Source organism: Aotus nancymaae, unplaced genomic scaffold (assembly GCF_030222135.1).
Source record: "Aotus nancymaae isolate 86718 unplaced genomic scaffold, 86718_ANA_hifiasm-v0.15.2.pri h1tg000019l, whole genome shotgun sequence".
In the NCBI taxonomy this organism is placed as follows: Eukaryota; Metazoa; Chordata; class Mammalia; order Primates; family Aotidae; genus Aotus; species Aotus nancymaae.
In genome coordinates, this window is record NW_026988431.1 from 31,639,898 (window position 1) to 31,665,752 (window position 25,855).

The following is a 25,855-nucleotide window of genomic DNA, read 5'->3' on the forward strand; positions in this document are numbered from 1 at the left end:
TGAAGCCAAGTGTTCCTGGGGCTTTTCTTTGTTCTCTCAATCTGTCCACTGGTTATAGGTCTGTTCAGCTTTCCTTTTTCTCTATGACTCAGTCTTTTTAGGTTGTATGTTCCTAGAAATTTAGTCATTTATCCTAGATTATCCAATTTATTGATGTAAAGTTGTTCCTTGTAGTCTCTTACAATGTTTGTTATCTCTGTGCCATCATCTTTAAAGTTTCTACTTCCATTTCTCATTTTCAAACTTTGTTTTTGACGACCACAAAGATTTTAAGAAGCAGTGGTCAGGTATTTTATAGGATGTCTTTCAATTTATCTGATGCTTTTCTCATGGTTAGATAGGATTTATAGATTTTTGGAAGGAAGGTCAAAAGAGAAATTGCCATCCTCATCATAAACAAAATCAAAGTACTATCAACATGACTAAAAACTACTGACTATTAATCATGATGACCTAGATGGGACAGTGTTAATCAGTTTTTTCCTTTGTAAATTACACTTATCTACCTCTTTCCACATTGTACTCCTCTGAAGTCACTATGAACTTAATGAGTAAGAAGTTACGTTTCATTTCCTTTAAGATGATTCAGGTATCTAAACAAATGTTTTTAAACTCCCCCTTATTTTGAGAGAGAGAGAGAGAGAGCGAGCGAGCGAGAGAGAGCACGCGTGTGCGAGAGAGAACGCAAGCGCGTGCGCTCTGTTTCCAAGGCTGGAGTGCAGTGGCACAACCCTGGCTCACTGGAGCCTTTACCTCCCAGGATCAAGCAATACTCCAATCTCTACCTCTGTAACTAGGACTAACGGTGCACATGATCACACCAGCTAATCTTTTTTACTGGGGGGAGTTGGGGAGAGATAGGATTTCTCTATGTTGCCCAGGCTAGTCTTGAACTCCTCAGCTCAAGGGATCCCCCACCTCAGGCTTTCACAGTGCTAGAATTACAGGTGTGAGCCAGTGCACTCTCTCTGTTTTGAGTTTCTGAATAGTTCATGTGTCTACTCGCAGCACTTTTTTTTATGAGATAGGATCTCATTCTGTTGCCCAGGCTGAAGTATAATGGCAAAATCATGGCTCACTGCAGACTTCACCTCTTGGCCTCCTCTCACCTCAGTCTCTCGAGCAGCTGGGACTACAGGCACACACATAGCTAATTTTTGTATTTTTTTGTAAAGACAGGGTCTAATCATATTGCCCAGGCTGGTCTCAAACTCCTGGGCTCAACCGATCCTGCTGCCTTGGCCTCCCAAAGTGTAGGGATTATAGAAATCAGCCACTGTGCCTGGCCTATTTGAGAGAGAGAGAGACATGAGAGAAAGAAATCGAGAAACACTGCAATTGATAAATGTAAGGCAAAATATTTCATATTCCAATCTCTAATTTCATAATTTTTAACCTGTTCTCTGCATACCCAACAGGTTTTCTGTAAGTATAAACCCATCAGGATTATCTCTGGTTTTTCATATACTCTACCTATAACAATACCTGCACATGTCACCCAACATTTGAAAGTTTTTTTCAAAACCATGACAATAATAAGGAATTGAAACCTTCAAGTAGGCCCAAGAAAATCAAAGCCTATGAAAGTAGAAATTACATTACAACAATATAAAAAGTAAATATGCCAATTATGCCAAAAGCATCACTGTTTCAAAATTATTCATTTTCACAAAAAATTTTTTTTGACAAATTTCATTGTTACAAGTTACATTTACACACACATATACGTATCATCGTCCGAGGGAGAAATCACTTTAAATTTATATATACAAATTGGGTCTTATTGTAAACCAGATTATTTATACAAATCCTTTCCCTGAAATGCTAAATAAAATGTAAACAGCATTTTGAAAACATCTGAAGCCATATGAAGTAGTAAGGTATTAGGAGGAAAATAAATAAAAGCAGAAATTAAACTATAATGACCCTTGCTAAGCCTGCTTGCTTCATTTGGGAGATCTGAGGTAGAGGGTCTAGAAGAAACAACTTTCATACATCTTCAGGTTAAGGCTAAACTAGGGGTCAATCTACCACCTCATATTCTGGGAAAAATAAAGTTTTTTGGTACTGCATAGAGTATCTAAGAATTTATAATCAAAAACTGGTATTCTCACAAATAGCTGAAAGAAAATCTTGAACTCTCTATTCCATTACAAATGGTCCCAGATTGGTAGTGCCTGTGGACACCTGTAAATCAAATGATAAATCCACTTAGAAAAATGTAACTTAATCCTTGGCTTCAAATAAATTTGAGAGAAAATAAGGAGCTTGGAATAAAAAGCAACAAAACACACCAAGAAGAAACGCAACATGCAAAAGAACAAGCAAAAACAAGACCACAGAAACAGGCTCACAAAGACTTAAAATATTAGAATTATCAGATATACATTGCAACAGAAACTTAACATGTTAAAAAATAAAAATACACTGAGTGTGGTGGCTCACGATGGTAATCCCAGCACTTTTGGAGGCCAAGACAGTTGGATCCCGAGGTCAGGAGATTGAGACAATCCTGGCAAAGATGGCGAAACCATGTCTCTACTAAAAAGACAAAAATTAGCCAGGCATGGTGGCGCACGCCTCTAGTCCCAGCTACTTGGGAGGCTGAGGCAGGAGAATCACTTGAACTTGGGAGGTGGAAGCTGCAGTGAGCCAAGATCACGCCACTGCACTCCAGCTTGGGTGACAGAGAGAGACTCTGAAACAAATAGGGTTGAATATCCACAGGGAAACAATTTCATCGAATTACTTTTTCTTTCTGATAAAGAACCAAGTAGTTATAATTTACAGAAATGAACAATACAGTAACTGAAAGAAGACAGCTTAAGGGATTCGCATAGATGAAAAGAGTAAAAGGACTCTAAGATAGGGGGATACTATTCAGAAAGCTGCACAGAAATTCAAAAATATGAAAAAATACACAGAAGAGAGTGTAATAAATTTACACAAAGTTCCTGAAGAAGAAGATAAACAAAATGGGGAGAAATAAGATTTAAAAAGATAATAATTAAGAAATTTTAGAACTGGGCTGGGCACAGTGGCTCACGCCAGTAATGCCAGTACTTTGGCAGCCAATCACGGGTCAGGAGTTTGAGACCATCCTGGCCAACATGGTGAAACCCTGTCTCTACAAAAAAATTAGCTGAGCATTGTGGCGTGCACTTGTAGTCCCACCTTACTCAGGAGACTGAGGCAGAAGAAACACTTGAACCCAAGAGGCAGAGATTGCAGTGAGCCAAGATCGCACAACTGCACTCTAGCCTGGACGACAGAGAGTCTCAAAAAAAAAAAAAAAAAAAAAGGAATTTTAGAACTGATGAAAAACAACCCCCGACACCCACCAAAATATGTTCCATATCTACAGCATAACATAATAAAACTCAGAAAACCACAAACAGACCAAAAATTAAATTTTGGGAAAAATAAATTGGAAAAGCAAACAATGATTATTAATTTTGCTAAAATACTTTTTATCTTTTTTTATTCATTTCTTTTGATGGTTACTGAGGGAGTGTATGTTAAAATCTCACATCATGATTACACATTTATGTATTTCTCATTAACTGCTTTTCCCCTCCCTTCTTCATCTTTCTCTCCCTCTTTTCACTCAAAATTCTCTGCAATACAAGCCAGAATAGAGTATCTTTAATGTGCTGAATGAAAACGACCACCATTACTAAATTATATATCCAAAGTATATTTTTAAAAATAAAGACAAAAATTAAATGAAATAAAATAAAAATAAATGAAACAATAAAGAACGAAGTGCCATTAATACAGGCAATGGTAAATAAATTCTAATTTTAATTTTTAAAAGTAATAATAATGACTATAGGAAAACTAAAATTAAAACACAGAAAAGGAAATAAGTGGAATTATAGTGTTCTACCTTGTATTTTCTGTAAAAGTAAAGATGGTAATTATCTTTTGATTTTAGTAAGAATGACTTTTATAATTTCTTGCGTAATCACTGAATGAGAAGAACACAAAAATGTTCAAAGAAATAGAGAAAAGAAAGACGAATTATTTGGTATTCAAGTAATTTAAAAACAAGAAAGAAGAGAAAAAGAAAACATAGAACAGGAGGGACAAAGAACAAGCATTTGTTCAATATAAAACTAGATAATACAGTGAGTGTATTAAATGCCCAAGGGACTAAATGGTGCAATTAAAAGACAAACATTTTTCAGACTGAATTTAAAAAATACAATCCAGCTATAATTTGTTACAAGAGATATCTAAAAGGTAAGAATACAGGAACAATTAAAGGTAAAAACCAGAACACCAGAAATACACAAAAAGTGGTATCATTAATATTAAAATGAAACAGACTTTTAGAAAAAAAGTATTGTCAGATATAAAGAGTTGCACTAAATATAAAATACTGAGGTATAAAAAAACAGACTGATGTTTGTATACATCTAATAACATATCAGGGAGTGCATAGAGGGACAGCAAGACATGTGAGGGAGGGTAAAGAAGTGGAAAGGCAGTTAAGAAGAAATCCAGGAAAAATACATAAATCTATAACCATGATGTGGGATTTTAACATATCCCTTTCTCAGTAACCATCAGAACAAGCACAGTAAGTTAGAAGGATATAAAATATTTTAACAAAATTGTTGAGCTAACAATAGATATACTACACTTAAAAAATGTATAATACATAAGAGTTTTGAGGGCACATGAAACATTAGCAAGACCTGCCCATACAACCTTTAGACAAGTCTACACAAAGGGGGACTGCAATGCACAGACCATTTCCTTTGGCCTCAAATTCAAGGAAGCTAAAGAAGAAATCAATACAAAAAGTTAACCAGAAAACTCTCATGCTTGGAAATTAAGAAATATGCTTCTGGCCAGGCACAATGGGTCATGCCTGTAATCCCAGCACTTTGTGAAACAGAGATGGAAGGATTGCTTGAGTCCAGGAGTTCAACAGTAGCCTGGGCAACACAGTAATCTCATCTCTAAAAAAGAAAAATTACCTAGTGTGGTGGAGTACATTTGTGGTCCCAGCTACTTGGGAGGCAGGGCTGGGTAGGGCTGCAGTATGCTATGATCATGTGACTCCACTCCAGCCTGGGTGAGACCCTGTTGCAAAAAACCCCTAAAATAAAACAAAAACCATTAAAAAAAAAAAAAGAAGAAGAAGAAAAAACATGCTTCTAAAAAAATCCATGTTGTCAAGAAAAAGTAGGAATTAGAAAACATTTAAAACTAAATTAAGAGGACATCTGTAATGTACAACTGTACATATATGCATGGTATTCCATGTATATAGCATATTATGAACAACTTCATAAATTTAAAAATTTAGATAAAACGGAGAGTTTCCTAGAAAAATCTGGTTTACAACAAAAAAAATCTGGTTTATAATAATAAAATCACCTGAAGCTGGGCATGGTCTTGCATGCCTGTTGTCCTAGCTACCTGGTGGGCTGAGGAAGGAGTATCTCTCCAGGCCCAGAGCTCGAGACCAGCCTGGGAAATATAGTGAGTCTCTAAATAATGACGATAATAATGAAATACCTGAAGAGGGCTAAATCAGTTTTTTAAAAGTGAATCACAACTGGGCACAGTGGTTCAAGCCTGTAATCCCAGCACTCTGGGAGGCTGAGGCAGGCAGATCACTGGAGGTCAGGAGTTTGAGACCACCCTGGTCAATATGGCGAAACCCTATCACTACTAAAAACTCAAAAATTAGCCCGGCCTGATGGTTTACGCCTGTAATCTCAGAAGGCTGAGTCAGGAGAATTGCTTGAACCCAGAAGGCGGGGTGGGGGGGTTGCAATGAGCCGAGTTTGCACCACTGTACTCCAGACTAGGCAAAAGAGGTAGACTTTGTTTCAAAAAACAAATAAAGTATGAAATTCAATGGTTAAAAAAAATGAATCAGTAGATTGAAATCATCCAGCAAAACACTTCTGGTCCAGATGCCTTCAATTCTACCAAACATTCTATAAAGAATGAATTCCAAATAACAGAAAAAGAAGGTAATGTTCACAATTCATTTTGTCAAATTAGTGAAGTATTCATAACAAAACTTGAAATATAAACAATGAAAGAGGAAAAGGACAGGCAATCTCACTAATAGATACCAATATTAAAAACCCTAAAAACATAAAAAACATAAAAACAAACCCTAAGCCAGATACTAACAAACCAAATCTAGCAATAATTTAAAACATATATCATGACCAAGTTGAAGTCATTCCAGGATTGCATATTAGATTTTACATTACAGTATCAGTCGTAGACATGCTTTTCTGCAAACCTAAAACTGCTCTAAAAAATAAACTCCATTTTTTAAAAATCATTACTTATAATGAAATTTTAAATGCTGAAAGTCCAGAAATAAATTTAGTAACAGATGTATGAGATCTGTTCACACATACATCCCCTTCAAAAAATTCTCTAAAATACTTGAGGGAAAGGGTGAATACATGGAAAAATAAACACAATGATCACAAACTGAAAGATACTATTTTATCAAAATGTAAATTCAACCCCCGATACACGACAGTAGTTGTTAACCTTTGCCCTGCCCCCTGCCAACCACCTTTGACATGAACAATACAAGTAGGAATGGGGTTCCATTGACATTTAGTGGGTAGAAGCCAGGGATGCTGCTAAATGTCCTATAATGGAAGAATGCTCCCGATGACAAAGATTTTCCAGCCGAAAAAGTCAGTAGTGTCAAGGTTGAGAAATGCTGATATACAGATTCAATATAATTCCATTTAAAACTTCAACAACTTACTGATGGAATTTCAAACTAGTGTTTTTTTTTTTTTTTTTTTTTTCTGAGACAGGGTCTCACTCTGTCACTTAGGTAGGAGTGAAGCGGTGTAATCTTGGTTTACTGCAACCTTTACCTCCTCTGCTCAAGCAATCCTCACACCTCAGTCTCCCAAGTAACTGGGACTACAGGTGCACACCACCATGCCCTATTAATTTTTGTATTTTTTGTAAAGGCAGGGTTTCACCATGTTGCCCAGGCTGGTCTCAAATCCCTGGGCTCAAGGGATCCACCTGCCTCAGAGCCCCCCAAAGTGCTGGGATTATAGGCACAAGCCACTGCACTTGGCCCACAAACTAACTCTAAAATACGTACAAAAATATTAAAAGCCAGTAAGTCAAAGAAATCTTTTTCCGCCAGGAGTGGTGGGTAATGCCTGTAATCCAAGCATTTTGAGAGGCTGAGGTGGGCAGAACGCTTAAATCCAAGGGTTGGAGATCATCTGGGGCAGCATGTTGAAACCCTTACTGTACAAAAATAGCAAACAATTAGCCGAGGATAGTACTGATATGTGCCTGCAATCCCAGACACTTGAGAAGCTGATGTGGGAGGATCACCTGAGCCCAGGGAGGTTGAGGCTGCAGTAAGCCAAGACTGCACCACTGCACTCTAGTCTAGGTCACAGAGAAATACTCCATCTTAAAAGAAGAAAAGAAGGAAAAACTTTTCCATCTAAGAGACCAATTACCAGAATAGAGAACCTAGAAAAAGACTATCCTGTAAAGGGATACTTGATATATGCTAATTGTGTCATTGTACAATGGAGAAGAACTGAAGGACTTTTCACACTTAAAAAACTGAATTCTGGCCGGGCGCGGTGGCTCATGCCTGTAATCCCAGCACTTTGGGAGGCCGAGGCGGGTGGATCACGAGGTCGAGAGATCGAAACCATCCTGGTCAACATGGTGAAACCCCATCTCTACTAAAAATATAAAAAATTAGCTGGGCATGGTGGCGCGTGCCTGTAATTCCAGCTACTCAGGAGGCTGAGGCAGGAGAATTGCTTGAACCCAGGAGGCGGAGGTTGCGGTGAGCTGAGATCGCGCCATTGCACTCCAGCCTGGGTAACAAGAGCAAAACTCCATCTCAAAAAAAAAAGATCACGCTTGGAGTCAACGAGGGGTCTCACGCCAGCCTGCCCTCTCCCTACGGGCCTCAGAGATAGCATCCTGCGCGGAGCAGAGGCGACTTCACTGCGACCTGGACCCAGCTACAGAAACAGGGTCTCCTGGAGAGAGATCCACGATGGCTGATAACTAGCAGCTCGGGCTCGTAGTTCCCACTGAAAGCGCAGAGAACGAGAGGACGCCACACTTTCAGATGAATATTTGTTGCTCACGGACCAAGAGATTCCCAGCGGAGGAGCCCCACGGGTCGCCAGGGCGACTCTTGTGGCTGGCGCGGCGGTTTTGCTGGCGCCTTAGCGTGGCAGTTCTTGGTGCAGAGTCCGGAGATTCCTGGGCAGAAAAGCACCATCAATCTTAACACCGCTGTTTTGGCCGGCGCAGTGGATGGCTCAGATTTCGGCACTGGGAATCAACAAGTTGGATGTCCGCTCAGAGATCTAGTTAGAAAGTCGGTAATTACAAAGACGACAGAGGGATAAATATATAATGAAGGGAAAAAACCAGCCTAAAAAGGCAGAGAATACTCAAAATCAGAATGCCTCTCCCTCTACAGGGGATCGCAATTCCTCATCTGTAAAGGAACAAGGCCTAATGGAGAACGAGTGTGTTCCAATAACAGAAGCAGAATTCAAAAGGTAGGTGATTAGAAACTTCAGTGAATTAAAAGAACTTGTTCTAACCCAATGCAAAGAAACTAAGAACCTTGAAAAAAGGTTTGACGAAATGTTAACGAGAATGGACAATTTAGAGAGGAATATAAGTGAATTGATGGAGCTGAAAAACACAACACGACAGCTTCGCGAAGTATGCACAAGTTTAAACAGTCGAATTGATCAAGCAGAAGAAAGGATATCAGAAGTCGAGGACCAGCTCAGTGAAATGAAACGAGAAGACAAGATTGGAGAAAAAAGGATAAAAAGGAATGAGCAAAGTCTCCAGGAAATACGGGGCTATGTGAAAAGACCTAATTTACGTTTGATAGGTGTACCTGAATGTGACGAAGAGAATGAATCCAAGTTGGAAAATACTCTTCAGGATATCATTCAGGAAAACTTTCCCAACCTGGCAAGGCAGGGTAATATTCAACTCCAGGTAATACAGAGAACACCACAAAGATATTCTTCAAGAAGACCAACCCCAAGGCACATAATCGCCAACTTTATTAGGGTTGAAATGAAGGAGAAAATACTAAGGGCAGCCAGAGAGAAAGGTCAGGTTACCCATAAAGGGAAACCTATCAGACTTACAGCAGATCTCTCAGCAGAAACCCTACAAGCCAGAAAAGAGTGGGGACCAATATTTAACATCCTTAAAGAAAAGAACGTTCAACCCAGAATTTCCTATCCAGCCAAACTAAGCTTTATAATTGAAGGAAAAATTAAATGTTTTGCGAACAAACAAGTACTTAGAGACTTCACCACCACCAGGCCTGCTTTCCAAGAGCTTCTGAAAGAAGCACTATACATATAAAGGAACAACCAATATCAGCCTTTCCAAAAATATATCAATAAGCAAAGAGCATTAACACAATGAAAATTTTACACTAACTAATGGGCAAAACAGCCAGCTAGCATCAAATGCTAGTATTAAACTTATATATATTCTAATTGGATAAAAAGCCAAAACCCATCGGTATGCTGCATCCAGACCCATCTCACATGCAACGATACACAAAGACTCAAAACAAAGAGAAGGAGGAAGATTTATCAACCAGAGAGTAAAAATAAACAAATAAACAAAAAGCAGGAGATGCAATTCTTGCCTCTGATAAAGTAGACTTTAAAGCAACAAAGAGCAAAAGAGGCAAAGAAGGACATTACATAATGGCAAAAGGATCAATGTAACAAGAAGAGCTAACGATTTTATAGATCAACGAGACAGAAAATTAACAAGGACATCCAGGACTGGAACTCAGACCCGGAACAAGTAAACTTAATAAACATTTATAGAACTCTCCACTTCAAATACACAAAACATACATTACTACCTCACACCTATTCCAAAAGCGACTACATAATTGGAAGTAAATCACTCCTCAGTAATCGCATAGCATTTCATAGGTTTAAATGAAATATTGGTTGGCTGCTTGTTTGTTATTTTCTTCCCTTATTCCTTCCTGTCTACATCAAGTATAATTATTGGTATAAAAAAGGTTTTCAATAACCATTACTAAACTGCATTCTAGCCTGGGCAAGAAAACAATACTCCCATTCTCTCTCTCTTTCTCTTCCTTTTTCTTCCTCTTCTTCATTCTTTTATCTTTCTTTCTAAATAAAAAAAATAAATAAAAATAAAAATGGAAAAAAAAAAAGAAAAACAACCATTATAATTAATTACACTAATGGGTTAAAGAAGAAACATCACGATTATCAAAAGAAAAAAAAAAAAGAAAGAAAAAAAAAAGAAACAGGGTCTCCTTATGTTGCCCAAGCTGATCTTGAACTCCTGGGCTCAAGTGATCTGCCTGCATCAACCTCCCAAAGTGCTGAGATTACAGGCATGAGCTACTACACCCAGCCCAGAGTCTATCTTTCAGCCCTTCCCAGAGATTCTGAGAGAAGGGTTTAGGAACCAGGGCTGGAGTAGAAGCACCATGGTGGGTTCAGGAAGGCTCTGTCTCTGCTTTGCACCCACTCTTTGTTCTCTTTGGACTCTTTAGGCGTGGAGGAACCATGTTAACCTATGGGGGAATGGCCAAGCAGCCCGTCATAGCCTCTGAGGTAAGCTGGTCGGGGAGGCATGCCTGCAGCCAGGCCTGACACCTCAGCCAGGCCACACCCCCTGGCATGACAGCTGTCTAAACTTAGGCAATGCCTCGTTCCTGGAGGGGAGTCGGTACCCTTGAGCGGTGTCTGGAATTCTTACCCTCAGAGCCCAGCATGTCCTTTCTGTGTCTGCAGAGCCTGCTCATTTTTAAGGATCTCAAACTTCGGGGCTTTTGGTTGAAAAAAAAAGAAAAAAAAAAAAAAAGAAGAAAAGTTCATATTCCTTTGGGAATATACCCACTGGATTGCTGAGTAAAATGTTAGTTCTGCTCTAACTTCTTTGAGTGATTGCCAAGCTGCTTTTCACAGTCGATTCCCTTTTCAGTAAATGTTGCTGGGATAACTGGCTATCCAATGCAGAAGATTCAAACTGGACCTCTTCCTTTAACCATATGCAAAAATCAACTTAAGATGGATTGAAGGCTTAAACCTAAAACCTAAGGGTTGATGAGGCTATAAAAACCCTTGAAGGAAACCTAGAAGATACTACTGTGGACATATGTCCTGCAAAGATTTCATAAAAAAAGGTGCCCAAAGCAATGATAACAATAACAAATACTGACAAATGGGATCTAATTAATCTAAAGAGCATCTGCAAAGTGAAAGAAATTAAGAAAGTAAACAGACAATGTACAGAATTGGAGAAAATATTTGCAAACCATGCACCTATCAAAAGGCTAATATTCAGAATCTATAAGGAACTTAGTTGAAGTCTTACAATAGCTATTATTCTAGAGCTAGTTTATTTCTGCCGCCAGGAAGGTGCCATCCATCTATGGGCTCACTTGTACTCGCCAGGTGTTCAATAAGTTTTCTCACTCAGGATCATCAGAACTTGCTTATGTTCCAGTTCTTTCTTACATCTAGAAATTGTTGGACTTAACACCTCTCCACTAACTGCTCTCCTCCTAGCTGCATGGAATTTTAGTCTTTTTATGCACATATTAGTTGTCAACTAGGAACTTAAAGAAATCTTTATGAAAAATTGCTACCTTTTTATCTGTGTAGCCTTCTCCTCTCCAGTTCCCTGTCCCCCAAAATGTAGCTACCTAATCCTCCATGAACTCTGATCCCTCAATTTCGTGAGGCCACTGTGTTCTGTTTGGCTTCCTTTTCCTCTACAGTGATACCGAAAATATCTCCAGGTAGAAAGATGGGCAGTGGCAGGACGCATGTAATTTGTACCCTTCTCACATGGATCACAGCCCTGTACTATCTGCTGTCCAATTACAGAAAACACTTAATTTGTACATTTGTTTAGTTTCCAATTGTTAATAGTGGGAGGGACACTAACTGATTATGTTGGTGCAAACATAATTGAGGTTTTTGCCATTACTTTTTTTTCCTTTTTCTTTTTTTTTTTTTTTTTGAGGTGGAATCTTGCTTTTTTGTCAGGCTAGAGTGATCTCGGCTCACGGAAACCCCCACCTCCTGGGTTCAAGCAGTACTTCTGCCTCAGCCTGCCAAGTAGCTGGGATTACAGGCACCTGCCATCATGCCTAACTTTTGCATTTTTAATATAGGCAGGGTCTCAGCATGTTGGCTGGGCTGGTCTGAAACTCTTGACCTCTCAAGTGATCCACTTGCTTCAGCCTCCCAAAGTGCTGAGATTACAGGCATGAGCCACTGCACCCTAACTCCATTACTTTCAATGGCAAAAACTGCAGTTACTCTTGCACCAACCGAGTAACATAGAAGCAAAAATTGCTCAGTTTTCTTTTTAGTGGGCATGTTCCCTGCATTCAGAATGTAGTGAATAGCTATTTTCCTTTAGTGCACCAAAGATGATACCAATGATTGTAAGTTGTATTAGCTTTTTAATTTTTGAAGTCATCTATTAGGTGAATTGTTCCCTTCAAATATGTAGTGTGTGTGAAGCAGAGGGGACCTGGCTGCTTTTAATATTTTGTCTTTGAGTTTTAGAAATGTTGGCCAGGCGCGGTGGCTCAAGCCTGTAATCCCAGCACTTTGGGAGGCCAAGGCAGGCAGATCACCAGGTCAAGAGATCGAGACCATCCTGGCCAACATGGTGAAACCCCGTCTCTACTAAAAATACAAAAATTAGCTGGGTGTGGTGGCATGTGCCTGTAGTCCCAGCTGCTCAGGAGGCTGAGGCTGGAGAATTGCTTGAACCCGGGAGGTGGAGGTTGCAGGGAGCCGAGATTGTGCTACTGCACTCCAGCCTGGTGCCTTGCAGCAGAGCAAGACTCTTGTCTCAAAAAAAAAGAAAGAGAGAGAAAGAAAGGAGAGAGAGAGAGAGAGATAAATAAATAAATATAATGATGACTGCTTTCATGTGGATTTTATTGCACATATCCTGTTTGGAGTTTATAGAACTTCCGGAATCTGTGGCTTTATGTCTTTATTGGTTTTGAAGAATTCTCAGCCAGTATTGCATTCACCCCACTCTTTCTCCCCTTTCCTTCTCAGACTTCAGTTACATGTTTGACTATTCACTGTGCTCTAATTCTCTCTTACTGTTTTTTCTCTGTTCCCACCTTTTCTTCTCCTCACACATTAGTAGGATTTTTTTTTTTTTTTTACTGACCTATTTAATGTTTACTAATCTCTTCTGCTGGGTCCAGTTTGCTTTAAGCATATCTCTTGAGTGCATTTTATTTATTTACTTTTTGGTTGGTTCCAAATCACTATTTTATTTTGTGTTAAAAATAAACAAATTTGGCCAGGTGCTGTGGCTCACAACTGTAATCCCACACTTTGGGAGTCAAAGGCAGGTGGATCACCTGAGGCAGGCAGTTTGAGAACAGCCTGGCCAATGTGGTAAAACCCCATCTCTACTAAAAATACCAAAAATTGGCTGGGCATGGTGGTGGGTGTTTGTAATCCCAGCTACTCAGGAGGCTGAGGCAGGAGAATCACTTGAACCTGGGAGGCAGAGGTTGCAGTGAGCCTAGATTGAGCCATTGCACTGCATCCTGGGTGGCAGAGTGAAATTCCATCTCAAAACTAAATAAAGTAAAATAAATAAAATAAAATATAAATAAGTTTTTACCGAATAGAGATCAAAATAAAAATCGTACGTGGGACAATCAGAACAGAATGTATGTGTGTGAATTGGAGAAACACGTAAGAGCACTATGTCTTCACTCTTAAGTTAGATGTTTAATCAGAAAAGAAAATCTATATTTTTTTAAAAATCACTTATTTAGAAATATGGATATAAATATGCAAGAAGTAACTAACTAGTTTAAAGGTGTAATCATTGGGAAAAGGAATGGTGGAGGAGGAATGAGAGAATATTTTTTGCACAATTGACCTTTTAGAACGGTTTGATGTTTGTTTTTTAATTCTACTCCTGCATGACAAATTACCATTTGTCTTTTAACAATTATGGGTCACTCTGATTAAAAAAATTAAAGCTCAATTATTTAAGAAAAAAAAAAACTGAATTCCAAATGAAGTAAAAACTTAAATTTGAAAGACTAACCTAAACATAACTAACTAAACTTCATATATACTAGAAAGCTTTTAAAAGTAAACAGGAGATTATCTTCATGACCATGGTGCAAACAATTTTTTATTGTTTTTATTTTATTTATTTATTTTTGAGACAGAGTCACATTCTGTTGCCCAGACAGGGGTGCGGTGGTACAAGCTCAGCTCACTGCAACCTCTGTCTCCCAGGTTCAAGTGATTCTCCTGCTTCAGCCTCCCAAGTAGCTGGGATCACAGGTGCCCAACACCACACCAGCTAATTTTTGTATTTTTAGTAGAGACAGAGTTTCACTATGTTGGCCAGGCCGGTCTCAAACACTTAACCTTAAGTGATCTGCCCACCTGGGCCTCCCAAAGTGCTGTGCAACAGAGTGAGAATCTGTCTCAAAAAAAAAAAGGGAGACAGAAAAAAAATAACTTATAAAACAATAAAGGTAAAAAACCCAACATCCCAATACAGTAATTTGTAGAAGACTTTAAGCAGTTCATGCAAAAGAAAATTCTCATGGTTAATTGTTATGTCAAAAAGTAATCCATCTTAACAGTAACCAAAGAAATATAAACTAAAACCACAATGTGCTATTTGTAATCTTACCTGACAAGATAAAACTAAAAATACAGGCAATACTATCCGTGAGCAAAATAGGTGAAGCCATCAGAATTCTGTCACATCACTTGACTAAAGCATGAAAAGTTGCAACTACTTCAGAAAAATTTGGTATCATCTAGAAAATTTACATATCTTATAACCCAGCAATTCCACTCCTCAGTACACAAACTAAAGCATCTTATGCATCAACACCAAATTAATATGTACAAAAGATAGCTTTTAATAACATTGTCTACATTATCCAAAAATTTCCTTCAAGAATAGGAAGTATAAGCTGGGTGTGGTGGCTCACGCCTGTAATCCCAGTACTTTGAGAGGTCAAGGCAGGCGGATCACGAGGTCAGGAGTTCGAGACCAGCCTGGCCAACACACTGAAACCTGTCTCTACTAAAAAATGCAAAAATTAGCCCGGGTTGGTGGCACATGCCTGTATCCCAGCTACTTAGGAGGCTGAGGCAGCAGAATCTCTTGAACCCAGGAGGTGGAGGTTGTGGTGAGCCGAGATCGTGTCATTGCACTCCACCCTAGGCAACAGAGTAAGACTCTGTCTCCAAAAAAAAAAAAAGGAAGTATAAACTGGTATATTCACATAAGGTAAACTTTACAGCAGTTCTCAACACGGAGTAATTTTGCTTCCCAAAATTGAACATTTGGAAATTTTTGCAGACGTTTTTGCTTGTTACAACTGAAGGAGAGGTGGAAAGAAATGTGCTACTGGCATCTAAAGAACAGGTATAGGCCAAAGGCACTGTATATGCAGTCTTCTGTATATATAAGACCTCACAATTAAAAAGGATTTAAGAAAGATAACACTGAACTATCTATCTACCTATACATAACTTTCTCACACACACACACATACACACACACTGTACAGGTGAGGAGAAAATAATTCATTAAAATAGATTACTAAAGAAAATACTGATTAATAAAGTCATATAAGCACTTGTTAGTTTTTATCCCCCAGATGCAGACACTAAAACAAGGATGATAGTGGAAGTAATTTATTTAGAAGAACATCCCATAAAATACCAGTAATGCAGTAGACACATGAAACAAGAAAAAAAAAAGGAGATGATAAAGAGTGTGTTATCTAGCCAATTACAACTGTAGGTAACCAGAATCTAACTGAGCTTCTTGGTAATCTCTGCAAGGCAGAGTAGGCCATGCACTTCAAAATGATACCACTGATGGGCAAAGGAATTGCGTTATTTATAAACTAACCTTCAGTCAATCACTTATTAAAGCCATGGTGCCCAAACTATGCACTGAGATGACCCAATGCACTTATGCAAACTGATATGGGCAATGTGGATATTATAAATATTCAAAGGAAAACAATACAATATTTGACATTTGTCAAGTACTACAGGAACTATTAGCAGGAGGTAACTTACAATTTCAACATCTGGTCCTTTATTCCTTTTGATGATACCCTATCTCTGAGAAGCTGAGTTTCAACAAGGACTGCCAGAAAACCAGTATGAAACAGAAAATAAAGATAATTTCAAAATGTGAGAAGCTATACAATGCCCAACACATCTGTACATACATTAGTAAGTAACTGCAGTTATTTGAGAAATAAATATTTTTTTCAATTATGTATATCATTTTTCTAAACGGGTACTAAGTTGTGAGGACCTAAATAAACAGTTTGGACATAACAACTTCCTGAAAGCAACGGTTAGGCATTTCTTTTGGCCTACAGGAGCCATGAAAGCATCACTGAGATGCTAATTAGCCAGTGAACTGGGTAAGTTCAGGAAACTTAAATTAAATGCTCCTAGATGATTAATTCTCTGGCAATTCTGCACTCCTAGAAAGCTCTGAGGTATCTGCAAGTTCTCTATTAGGCACAAGCAGAACAAAATAGAAACGTTACTTGTTTTATTCAACTAAGAAATAAGGCTGCTTTTAACCATCAACTTTCAAGTTTCATAAACAACCCTTATTTAAAATAAGCATATCTGTCAATGAAAACTACTTATCAATAATACAATATATATTTCTGAAATTGGTTATCTTTCAGTACATACCAAAATAAATATGTACCTGTATCAACAAGGTACATTTAACAATCGTAATACTTTAATTATATGGACAACATATCTTAATTTTGCTACGTATAATTCCCTATAATTCCCAATATATCCTATAATTCTGTATTATTAGCTTTCTAATAACTTATTCCAATAAATATTTGTGAATTTATATAGCTTTAGAATGCAACTCTGTCAATAGTGTTTAAATCAACTTTACCTTTGCATTTTTTCCACTTCATTGATACTGAATATATCTATTACTACTACATATTGAGTTAACCTATTCTGACTGAGGTTTCCAATGGTAAAGAGGATTCACTCCAGCTGGTTCAAATGAAGAGGGTACAGATGTTTGAGCAGAATTAGGGAAACAACTACGGGTGCTGATGCAATTTGAGATAGCTAAACTAGAAAACCAATACCGTACCTCAGGGCTTGGCTCAAGAGCCATGATGAGAAAATAGTGATAATAATGATACTGGAGTCACTGAAGGAGGAGCTGTTCATACTATTCACTCATAATAAGATGTTTCACTTTGTTCTGTCACTGTTGGTGATGTCACTTCTAGCTGGAAACTTGGGTGGGGACAGGCAGCAAACCGTAATTTTTCTTCCCTCCCTTTCGTTGCTCTGTTACCACTTTAGGTCAGTATTTTTTGTTGTTGTTGTTCAGATGGAGTCTCGCTCTGTAGACCAGGCTGGAGTGCGATCTTGGCTCACTGCAACCTCTGCCTCCCGGGTACTGGTTCAAGCAATTCTCCCACCTTAGCCGCCCAAGTAGCAGGGATTACAGGCACAAGCCACCATGCCCAGCTAATTTTTGTATTTTTTAGTAGAGACGGGGTTTCACCATGTTGGCCAGTCTGGTCTTGAACTCCTAACCTTGTGATCCGCCCGCCTTGGCCTCCCAAAGTGCTGGGATTAGAGGTGTGAGCCACCACACCCAGCCTTTAGGTCAATTTTTAAAACCCTCTTTTGGTCCTTGGTTCTTATGCAGATACAGAGGAAAATGGGCTTACAGAGTAAAATGCCAATCTAGATTTTGGATATTAATGTGCAAGACAAGGAGTCTTTATAAAATGCAAATCTTATCTCAACATATATTAGAGATAGCAGTCTATAATACAAAAAAGGTTCCCCCATTTGTCCCGTCATTTGACTTTCCCTGTAATTTGTCTGCCATCTTAGAAATTTTTATTTTCTTACGTCATTTATCAATCTTTGCTAACACAGATTTTGAGTCAGTTAATTCTGAGTTAGTTAACAAAAAGGTCTTCCCCACTCTGTGGTTGTAAAGAAATTTAGTTTTCATTGAGCGCTTTTATTATTTTTCTTTGTTTCTAATTGTTGTTTGTTTTTGCACTTAAACTCTAATGCACTGCAAATTTATCCTGGTTTACACTGTCACAGTGAAATGTAAATCTGAAAGAATTTTTCCCCTCACTTCTGTCTTGAAAAGGGGGTCTTTAAATCTTCTAACCGGCTGTTCTTTATATACTAAAGATAGTAGTTTCTCTGTATAAATTCTGTATCTCAATATATTATGAAATTATTTTATTGCTTACAAGACTTTTGCAAACTGATTCTCCTGAGTTTTCTAAATATTCAATATTATTTTGAATAAGATTATTTTAAAACAGTGATCATAATTACTTTAAAGTTTTAAATATGTTGGCTTCTATATCCAATAGTTAAATAAGAGTTGTGAGGCTGGGTATCCTTGTCTTCTTTGACAGTGACAATGACTACTGATTTCCCTTGAGCATGATGCTAGCTTTAGGGTTAAAACTGTTTTTTTCATATTTGTACTTTGACATAATTTTAGATTTACAGAAAAGACAGCAAAGCACAAAGAACTTCTAAACACCTTCCACCCAAATTCTTCAGATGTAAACATTTTACATCTGTTCTATCCTTCTTTCACTCTTCATATACACATGCATTTTTTTCTGAATAAGTGTTAGCTACAAACATAGTCCTTTACTCTTTAATATTTCAGTGTGTATTTCCCCCAAATAAACCAATTATGCAACTACAGTATAGTACAATGTTCTCAAGCATAAGATTAACAACTGATACTATTATCTATGTTCTAATCCACAGAACTAATTAAGATTTAACATGTGTCTAAATAACATCCTTTATGCCAAAAGAAATTCTAAGATCATGCACTGCAGCGACCTGTCATGTTTCTTTAGTTTACTTTAAGCTAGAACAGTTTCTCAGTCATTTCTATTTCATGATACTGACTTTTTTTTTTTTGCAGAGTACAAGATACTTATTTTAAAGAATATAACTCAATTCGAACCTGTCTTATATTTCCTCATGGGTAGATTCAGACTATGCACTTCTAGCAAGAAAACTACAGAAGTGAGGCTGAGTTCTTCTAAGTGCATATCAGAAAGCACATAATAGCAATTAGCTCCGTAACTTGCAATGCTTGCTTTTGACATTTGTTAAGGTGGTATCTATCAAGTTTCTGTAAAGTTTCTACTTTACCCTGTAAATAGTAGATATCTTGAAAGGAGACATTTTGAGAATGGGTAAATATTGCGTTCTTCATCAAACTTCTCCCTGACCCCACTTGTTTCACAGCCCACGTACTGAGTTCCAAAGTTATTTTGGTTAGTACTTTTACATCTTTCAGCATGATTGTTATTATGGTAAAGGTTATTTGTTCTCTTTGTATTCATTTTTAGGATATTCCCCCTCCATCTTTGTTCATTTTGCTTTCTTGAGGATCAGAAATATTAAGATAGCTCCAAAAGTCAGGACTATTCAAAAACTGTAAAATTACATTCAAATTCAGTGGGGGTTGCAGTAAGCCGAGATTTCGTCACTGCACTCCAGCTGGGCAACAGAGCGAGACTCCATCTCAAAAAAAGAAAAAAAAAAAGTTAAAGACAACCTAGAGAGTGGGCAAAAACAGTTGAAGTTATATACTTGATAAACGTTTGGTATCCAGAATATATACAACTCATCAACAAAGACACATAATCTAATTTTAAGATGAGCAAAGGACCTGAATGTATATTTCTTCAAAGAAAATACAGAAATGGTGAAGAAGTACATGAGAAGTTCAAAATCATTAGGCATTAAGTACACACAAATCAAAACCAAAGTTAGATACCACTTTATACCCAGTAAGATGGCTATAATTTTAAAAAGTATAAAATAACAAGTGCTGTTGAGGATGTAGAAAAATAGCAATCCTCATACATTTCTGGTGAGAATATAAGATGGTGTAGCCACCGTGGAAAACAGTTTTGTGGTTCCTCAAAAAGTTAAAACAGAATTATTATACAACCTAGCAATTCTGCTGCTAAAAATTTACACCTCATATAACTCGATCAAGACCAGTTGAAGGTGAGCAAAAAAGAGTGAGCAAAAAAGAGTAACCAAAAAAGAAAAGAGAAGGAAAAAAAGAAAAAACAAGAAAAAATTTACACCTCAAAGACTCAAAAACAGGTACTCAAATATTTGTTCACAAATGCTCAAATTTGTCATATTCACAATAGTCAAAAGGTGGATAAACAAATTGTGATGTATACATACGATGGAATATTATTCAGCCCTTAACGGAATGAACTACTGATACATGCTACAGCTTAAATGAACCTCAAAAACATATATAGTATGTGAAAGAGGTCACACAGATAAGGTGACACATTGTATGGTTCCTTTTATATAAAATGACCAGAACTGGCAAATCCTTAGGGACAGAAAGCAGATTCATTGTTGCCAGGGGTAGGGGAAGAAGAGAACAAATAGTGATTACTTAACAGGTATAGGGTATTTTTCTGGGGTGATTTTTAAAGTTTTGAGGAAAGAGAGACAGGATAGTTGCTACAATGGATTGAATATGTTAAAATCCTAACCCCCAAAGTAATGGCATTAGAAGGTGGGCCCTGTGGGATACAATTAGGTGATGAGGGTAGGACCCTCATAAATGAGATTAATGCCCTTATAAAAGAGATTCCAGAAAACGCTCTCATCCTCTTTTTGTCACGTGAGGGTACAACTACAAGTGAGTAGTCTACAAGGTGGAAGAGGGCCCTCAGCAGAACCAGACAATACTGGGACCCTGATCTCAGACTTCCAGCCTCCAGACTTGTGAGAAATAAATTTCTATTATTTGTAAGCCACTCAATCTATGGCACTGTGTCACAGCAACCCAAAGTAAGATAGCTTGCACATTTATGAATGCCCTAAATGCTACTAAATTGGTACACTTTAAAATGATTACTTGTATATTATGTGAATTTCAAAGCACTTTAAAAACCAGACTGAAATATTATCTTCAAATCATTCTGAAGATTAATCCAAAAACTTGATAAATATACTTTGTTGAAAAGGCTAAGAAAAAACAGACATTTTAATATACCACTGATGAGAGTATAAGAGTACAATTCCTATAGCCGACAATTTGGCAGTATGTAATATAACAAATACATTTACCTACAGACATTCTTTCATAAAGACCAACTATGGTATACATAAAATTACTCATTACAGTACTCTCTGTAACAGCAAAAGACTACAAATAACATAATGGTCTTTTAATAGAAGACTAGTTAAATAAATTATTGTATATATACACAAAGGAATGCAATTAGCCTGTGTTTTTAAAAATGAAGGAGAAAGATTTCTATACACCATTATCTTTTCTGTAAGACAGGTGAGATGGAGAAGGAAAGAATACATATTCCTACCTTACAGGTATGGAAATTAGATAGATGGACAGTTAAGTTCAACGAACTAGTTAAGAGCAGTTAACTGTGTGCAGATGGATGAGAAGGCAGGAAGGCAAAGATTATTACACAACTTTTAAACTTTTTTATTTTGAACCATGAAAATAAATTTCAAAAAGATAAATTTTAAACACTACTAACTAACTGCTTTCAAATTAAAACAAATTCCAAGAGGTCTGTTGATTAATAGGACTATATGAGAAAATTTATGGACAGCATTATGATCAGTGCTTGCCTCACCTACTTTAAGGCTGTAAAATGAGCAAACTCTCTTACTTTCAAATAGCCTGTCTCTTGCCAATCCTCACCCATCTCCATGCTCTACGCTTTAGCCACAGAACCCTTTTATGTCCTGGATTAAACCATGCTTTCTTGTCTTAAGGTCTTTTTGCATAATATGTTATCTTTTGCCTTTCTCATCCTGCTAACTTTCTTTTACTCATCTTTATTCTGACCTTAGAGTTTGCTTTTTGTAGGATATACTTTTTTACAAGCTCCCCACATTCACACATATACACAGAGACACACACATCCTGGGTTACATCAGCATCCCTTGCTTCCTTGTTATTCCCACAGTGTCTTGTGATTGGGGACATATGCTCCAGTTGACACAGCTTGACTCTGAATCTTGAGTTTCACACCTGTTAACTGTATGACTTGGACCAAATTTACCTAAATCCTTTCATCTGAGTTTGTTGATGTACAAAATAAAGATCGTATCTGCCTGATGGGACTGTTAACAAAGGTTAAATAAGCTAATGCATGTACAGCACACAGCTTGCCACATACTAAACAGTCATTAAATAGCAATCAGTTTTATTACACTTATCATGGCACCAAGCACTTGGCTGAACTATTAATGGATTTCCCTCTTTGTTCCTCACAATGACGATGCCTTTAAAAATTACACATACTCTAACACTTCTTACGGTTAGAGACTGTCTTGATAACTTCCGTATACCCTGGCAGAGTATCTCGTACAAGGTTGGTGCTCTGCAAATATTTGATAAACGACTTATGCCAATATGGCAAGTGATAACTTGGACATAAATAAACAAGCCGTCAAGAAATCAATTTGGTGGGTTATCTCAATAAAAGATTGCTATTCTTTCTGTATTCACAAATAGAGAATGGTTGATTTAACAACTGATTTCCCCAAGTAGTACAATTTAACCTGTTAAGATTTATCTACAGGATAAAAAGATCTAGCAGTTATCTTTTAAAATGATAAAAATAAAATTTCACTTTAACCAACTATAGTACAGTTGTAAACTTACGACAAGTGATTCTGCTACTTGTGTTACTTTTGGAAAATTATTTAAACTTCCAGTTTTAACTGTAAAACGAGTACCAAATCCTGGCAGGAATATAAAAGAATGAATGCTAGCAACTAGCACACTTCCTAATGCAGAACATAGGTACAAATAGTATGAGTAAAAATTATAAAAGCCTATGATCTAAAAAATCAATTCATAAACTACTGAATTTCAGATTTCCTCCCAAAATTTCAAAAACTATATAAATGTGTTACTTTATAGGAGCAAAACTGAACAAATACAAAAATGGAATATCCTTAAATAACATACCAATAATATTCTCTTATTAGAAAAAGACTAGCATATAATCTTTTATTTCAGGATAAATTATCTATGACTAGTAGCAGGTGAAGTGAAAGTCACACTGCCGGACTGACAGGCTCAATGTACATCATTTATTCCAACATTCTGTACCTCGACATCCTGAACACTGGATAAAAAAGTTGATTAAATCCAGAAGTGCGATGTCCCTGTCTTGTTTATATGATTCAATCCAGTCATCCACCACGGACTGTGGAAAAAAAATATAAAAATGAAAACTTCAAAAAATTTTGATATTATAGCAAATAAATTTTCAAAAAAGTGTGTGTGTTTGTGTGTGTCTGTCTGAACAATAAAATTACTTACCTGAAATTATTTCTCTGTAGCCTAATAAAAATAGAGACTTCATTTTTAAAGGCCAATAAAAAGTGATTTACTAGGTTTCAAAGATTTGTTTATAATAGAATCCAAAACAAACGTGACTTTACCAATCCCATAAAGTCCAATAATTATTAAGCAAGTATAGATAATATTCAAACCATATTATGAAAATGACAAAAATTAACTTCACTTTTACAAAGATAACAAACTTTATGAGTTATCAAAAAGCATAATCCATTAGTAGTGCATTAAAAAACTGCACATTACACAATAAAAGGAATTTTTTCAAGAATACAAGAATGGCTTAATATTAGGAAATCAAATAAATAAATTTATCAACACCAAAGTGAAAAAGAAAAATGAAACAATTATATATCAAATTAGATCTCAAAATGTATCTGACAAAATTTTGCAGCCAATCCTTTAAAAAAAAAAAAAAAAAAAAAAAAACTTTCTAGGAAAACAGGATTCAATGAACTCTACTTAAAGAATAAAAAGAATAAAATATATTTGTTGTTGAAATACTTAAGATATTTCAACTAATTAGAGAACAAGACAAAAATGTCCCTCTAACCATTCAACACAGGATTGAAGACTTTAGTTATTCTCCTGTCCTACAGACGATGATAAAACCCAGGAGTCACTATTAAAGTAATTCAAGAGATTAATAATAGAAAAACTTGACAAGGTAGCTGACAAGATAAATATACAAAATAACTTAACAGTGTAATAACCAGGAAACAAAAATGGATGAGTAGCTTGTTCAGAATGAAAAACACCTAAGAATAAATCTAAGAGAATTATTAATGAGGAAAATTATTAAAACTTACAGGATATTAAAAAAATGACTTCAATAAGTATCATATTTTAAATTAAAAAAAAAGACTTTGTGGGCTGGGCTTGGTGGTTCACGCCTGTAATCCCAGCACTTTGGGAGGCCAAGGTGGGTGGGCGGATCATGAGATCAAGAGATCGAGATTATCTTGGCCAACAGGGTGAAACCCCGTCTCTACTAAAAATACAAAAATTCAAAAATTACCCAGGCGTGGTGGCGTGCACCTATAGTCTCAGCTACTTGGTAGGCTGAGGCAGGAGAATTGCTTGAACCCGGGAGGAAAAGGTTGCAGTGTGCCGAGATTGTGCCACTGCATTCCAGCCTAGCGACAGAGACTTTGTCTCAAAAAAAGAAAAAAAAAAAAAAAAAAGAATACAAATAAAGTCCAAGAGTCTTCCCAACTTACAAGGCAAATTTAATGTAATTCCAGTTTGCATTCCAGTAGGCAGGATTATTTGGGATTTTCTTGGGTGGAAGTAGGGATCACTGGAAATGTATAAAAATGTAAATTGGCTGGGCATGGTGGCTCACACCTGTAATCCCAGCACTTTGGGACACTGAGGTCGGTGGATCACAAAGTCAGGAGTTCAAGACCAGTCTGGCAAATAGAACGAAACCCCACCTCTACCAAAAATACTAAAGTTAGCCTGGCATGGCGGCAGGCACCTGTACTCCCAGCTACTAGGGAGGCTGAGACAGGAGAATTGCTTGAACCTGGGAGGCGGAGGTCGCATCATTGTATTCCAGCCTGAGCGACAGAGTGAGACTCCGACTTAAAAAAATAAATGTTTTTAAAATAAAATTTTGTGTACTAAGGTATATTTATATACAGTAAAATACGTAAATCTTAAGTTATACCTTGATTAATTTTTATAAATACATACACCTGTGTAACCATAACCAAGATGAAGATATAAAACACTTCCAGAACTAAAACAGGCTCCCTTATGTTGCCTTCCAATCACTAACCATCCCCAGCACAAAGGGTAACTATTATACTAATGCATATGACCATGAATTAGTTTCACATGATATTAAAACTCACATAAATGGTATCATCTTTTGTTTTTTCTTTCAAGCAAAGTTGTATGAGAAAGATTCAGCTGCACTGTTACGTGTCTTAGTAACACCTTTTTTATATTGCTGAATATTATTTCATTGTATGAATATACCACAATTTATTACCGATTTTACTGTTAAGGAATATGAGTACTCTTTCCAGTTTAGGGCTATCACAAATAAAACTGTTATGTACATACATTTTGATGAACATAAACATTCTTTTCTGTATTACACAACCAAGAGCAGGATTTATTAACACACAATATACACACCCATCAAGGCTTAGTAGACAATGCCAAACAATTTCTCAAAACAAGTGTAATAAATCACATTTCTACCAGTAATGTATGAGATCCAGCAAGATGTGAGATTTTCAGGGGCTCCACATCCTCACCAAGACTAGGTATTGTCAGTTCTTTTAATTTAGCCCATTCTGACTGAGCATAT

General features: G+C 37.0%; 1 protein-coding gene across 3 annotated transcripts in view; it reads right to left on the minus strand.

The window, feature by feature from the left end:
• Positions 1-25,855, minus strand: part of STAG1 (STAG1 cohesin complex component) — a 415,374-nt gene that overhangs the window by 221,766 nt on the left and 167,753 nt on the right. For 2 of the 3 annotated variants that reach the window (XM_012451163.2, XM_064378722.1), the window contains one exon: positions 23,284-23,380. The exons of the other annotated variant lie outside the window; for it this stretch is intronic. In XM_012451163.2, coding sequence (XP_012306586.1) covers positions 23,284-23,380 — 97 coding nt within the window. The remainder of the gene's footprint in view (positions 1-23,283; positions 23,381-25,855) is intronic. 3 annotated transcript variants of the gene reach the window in all.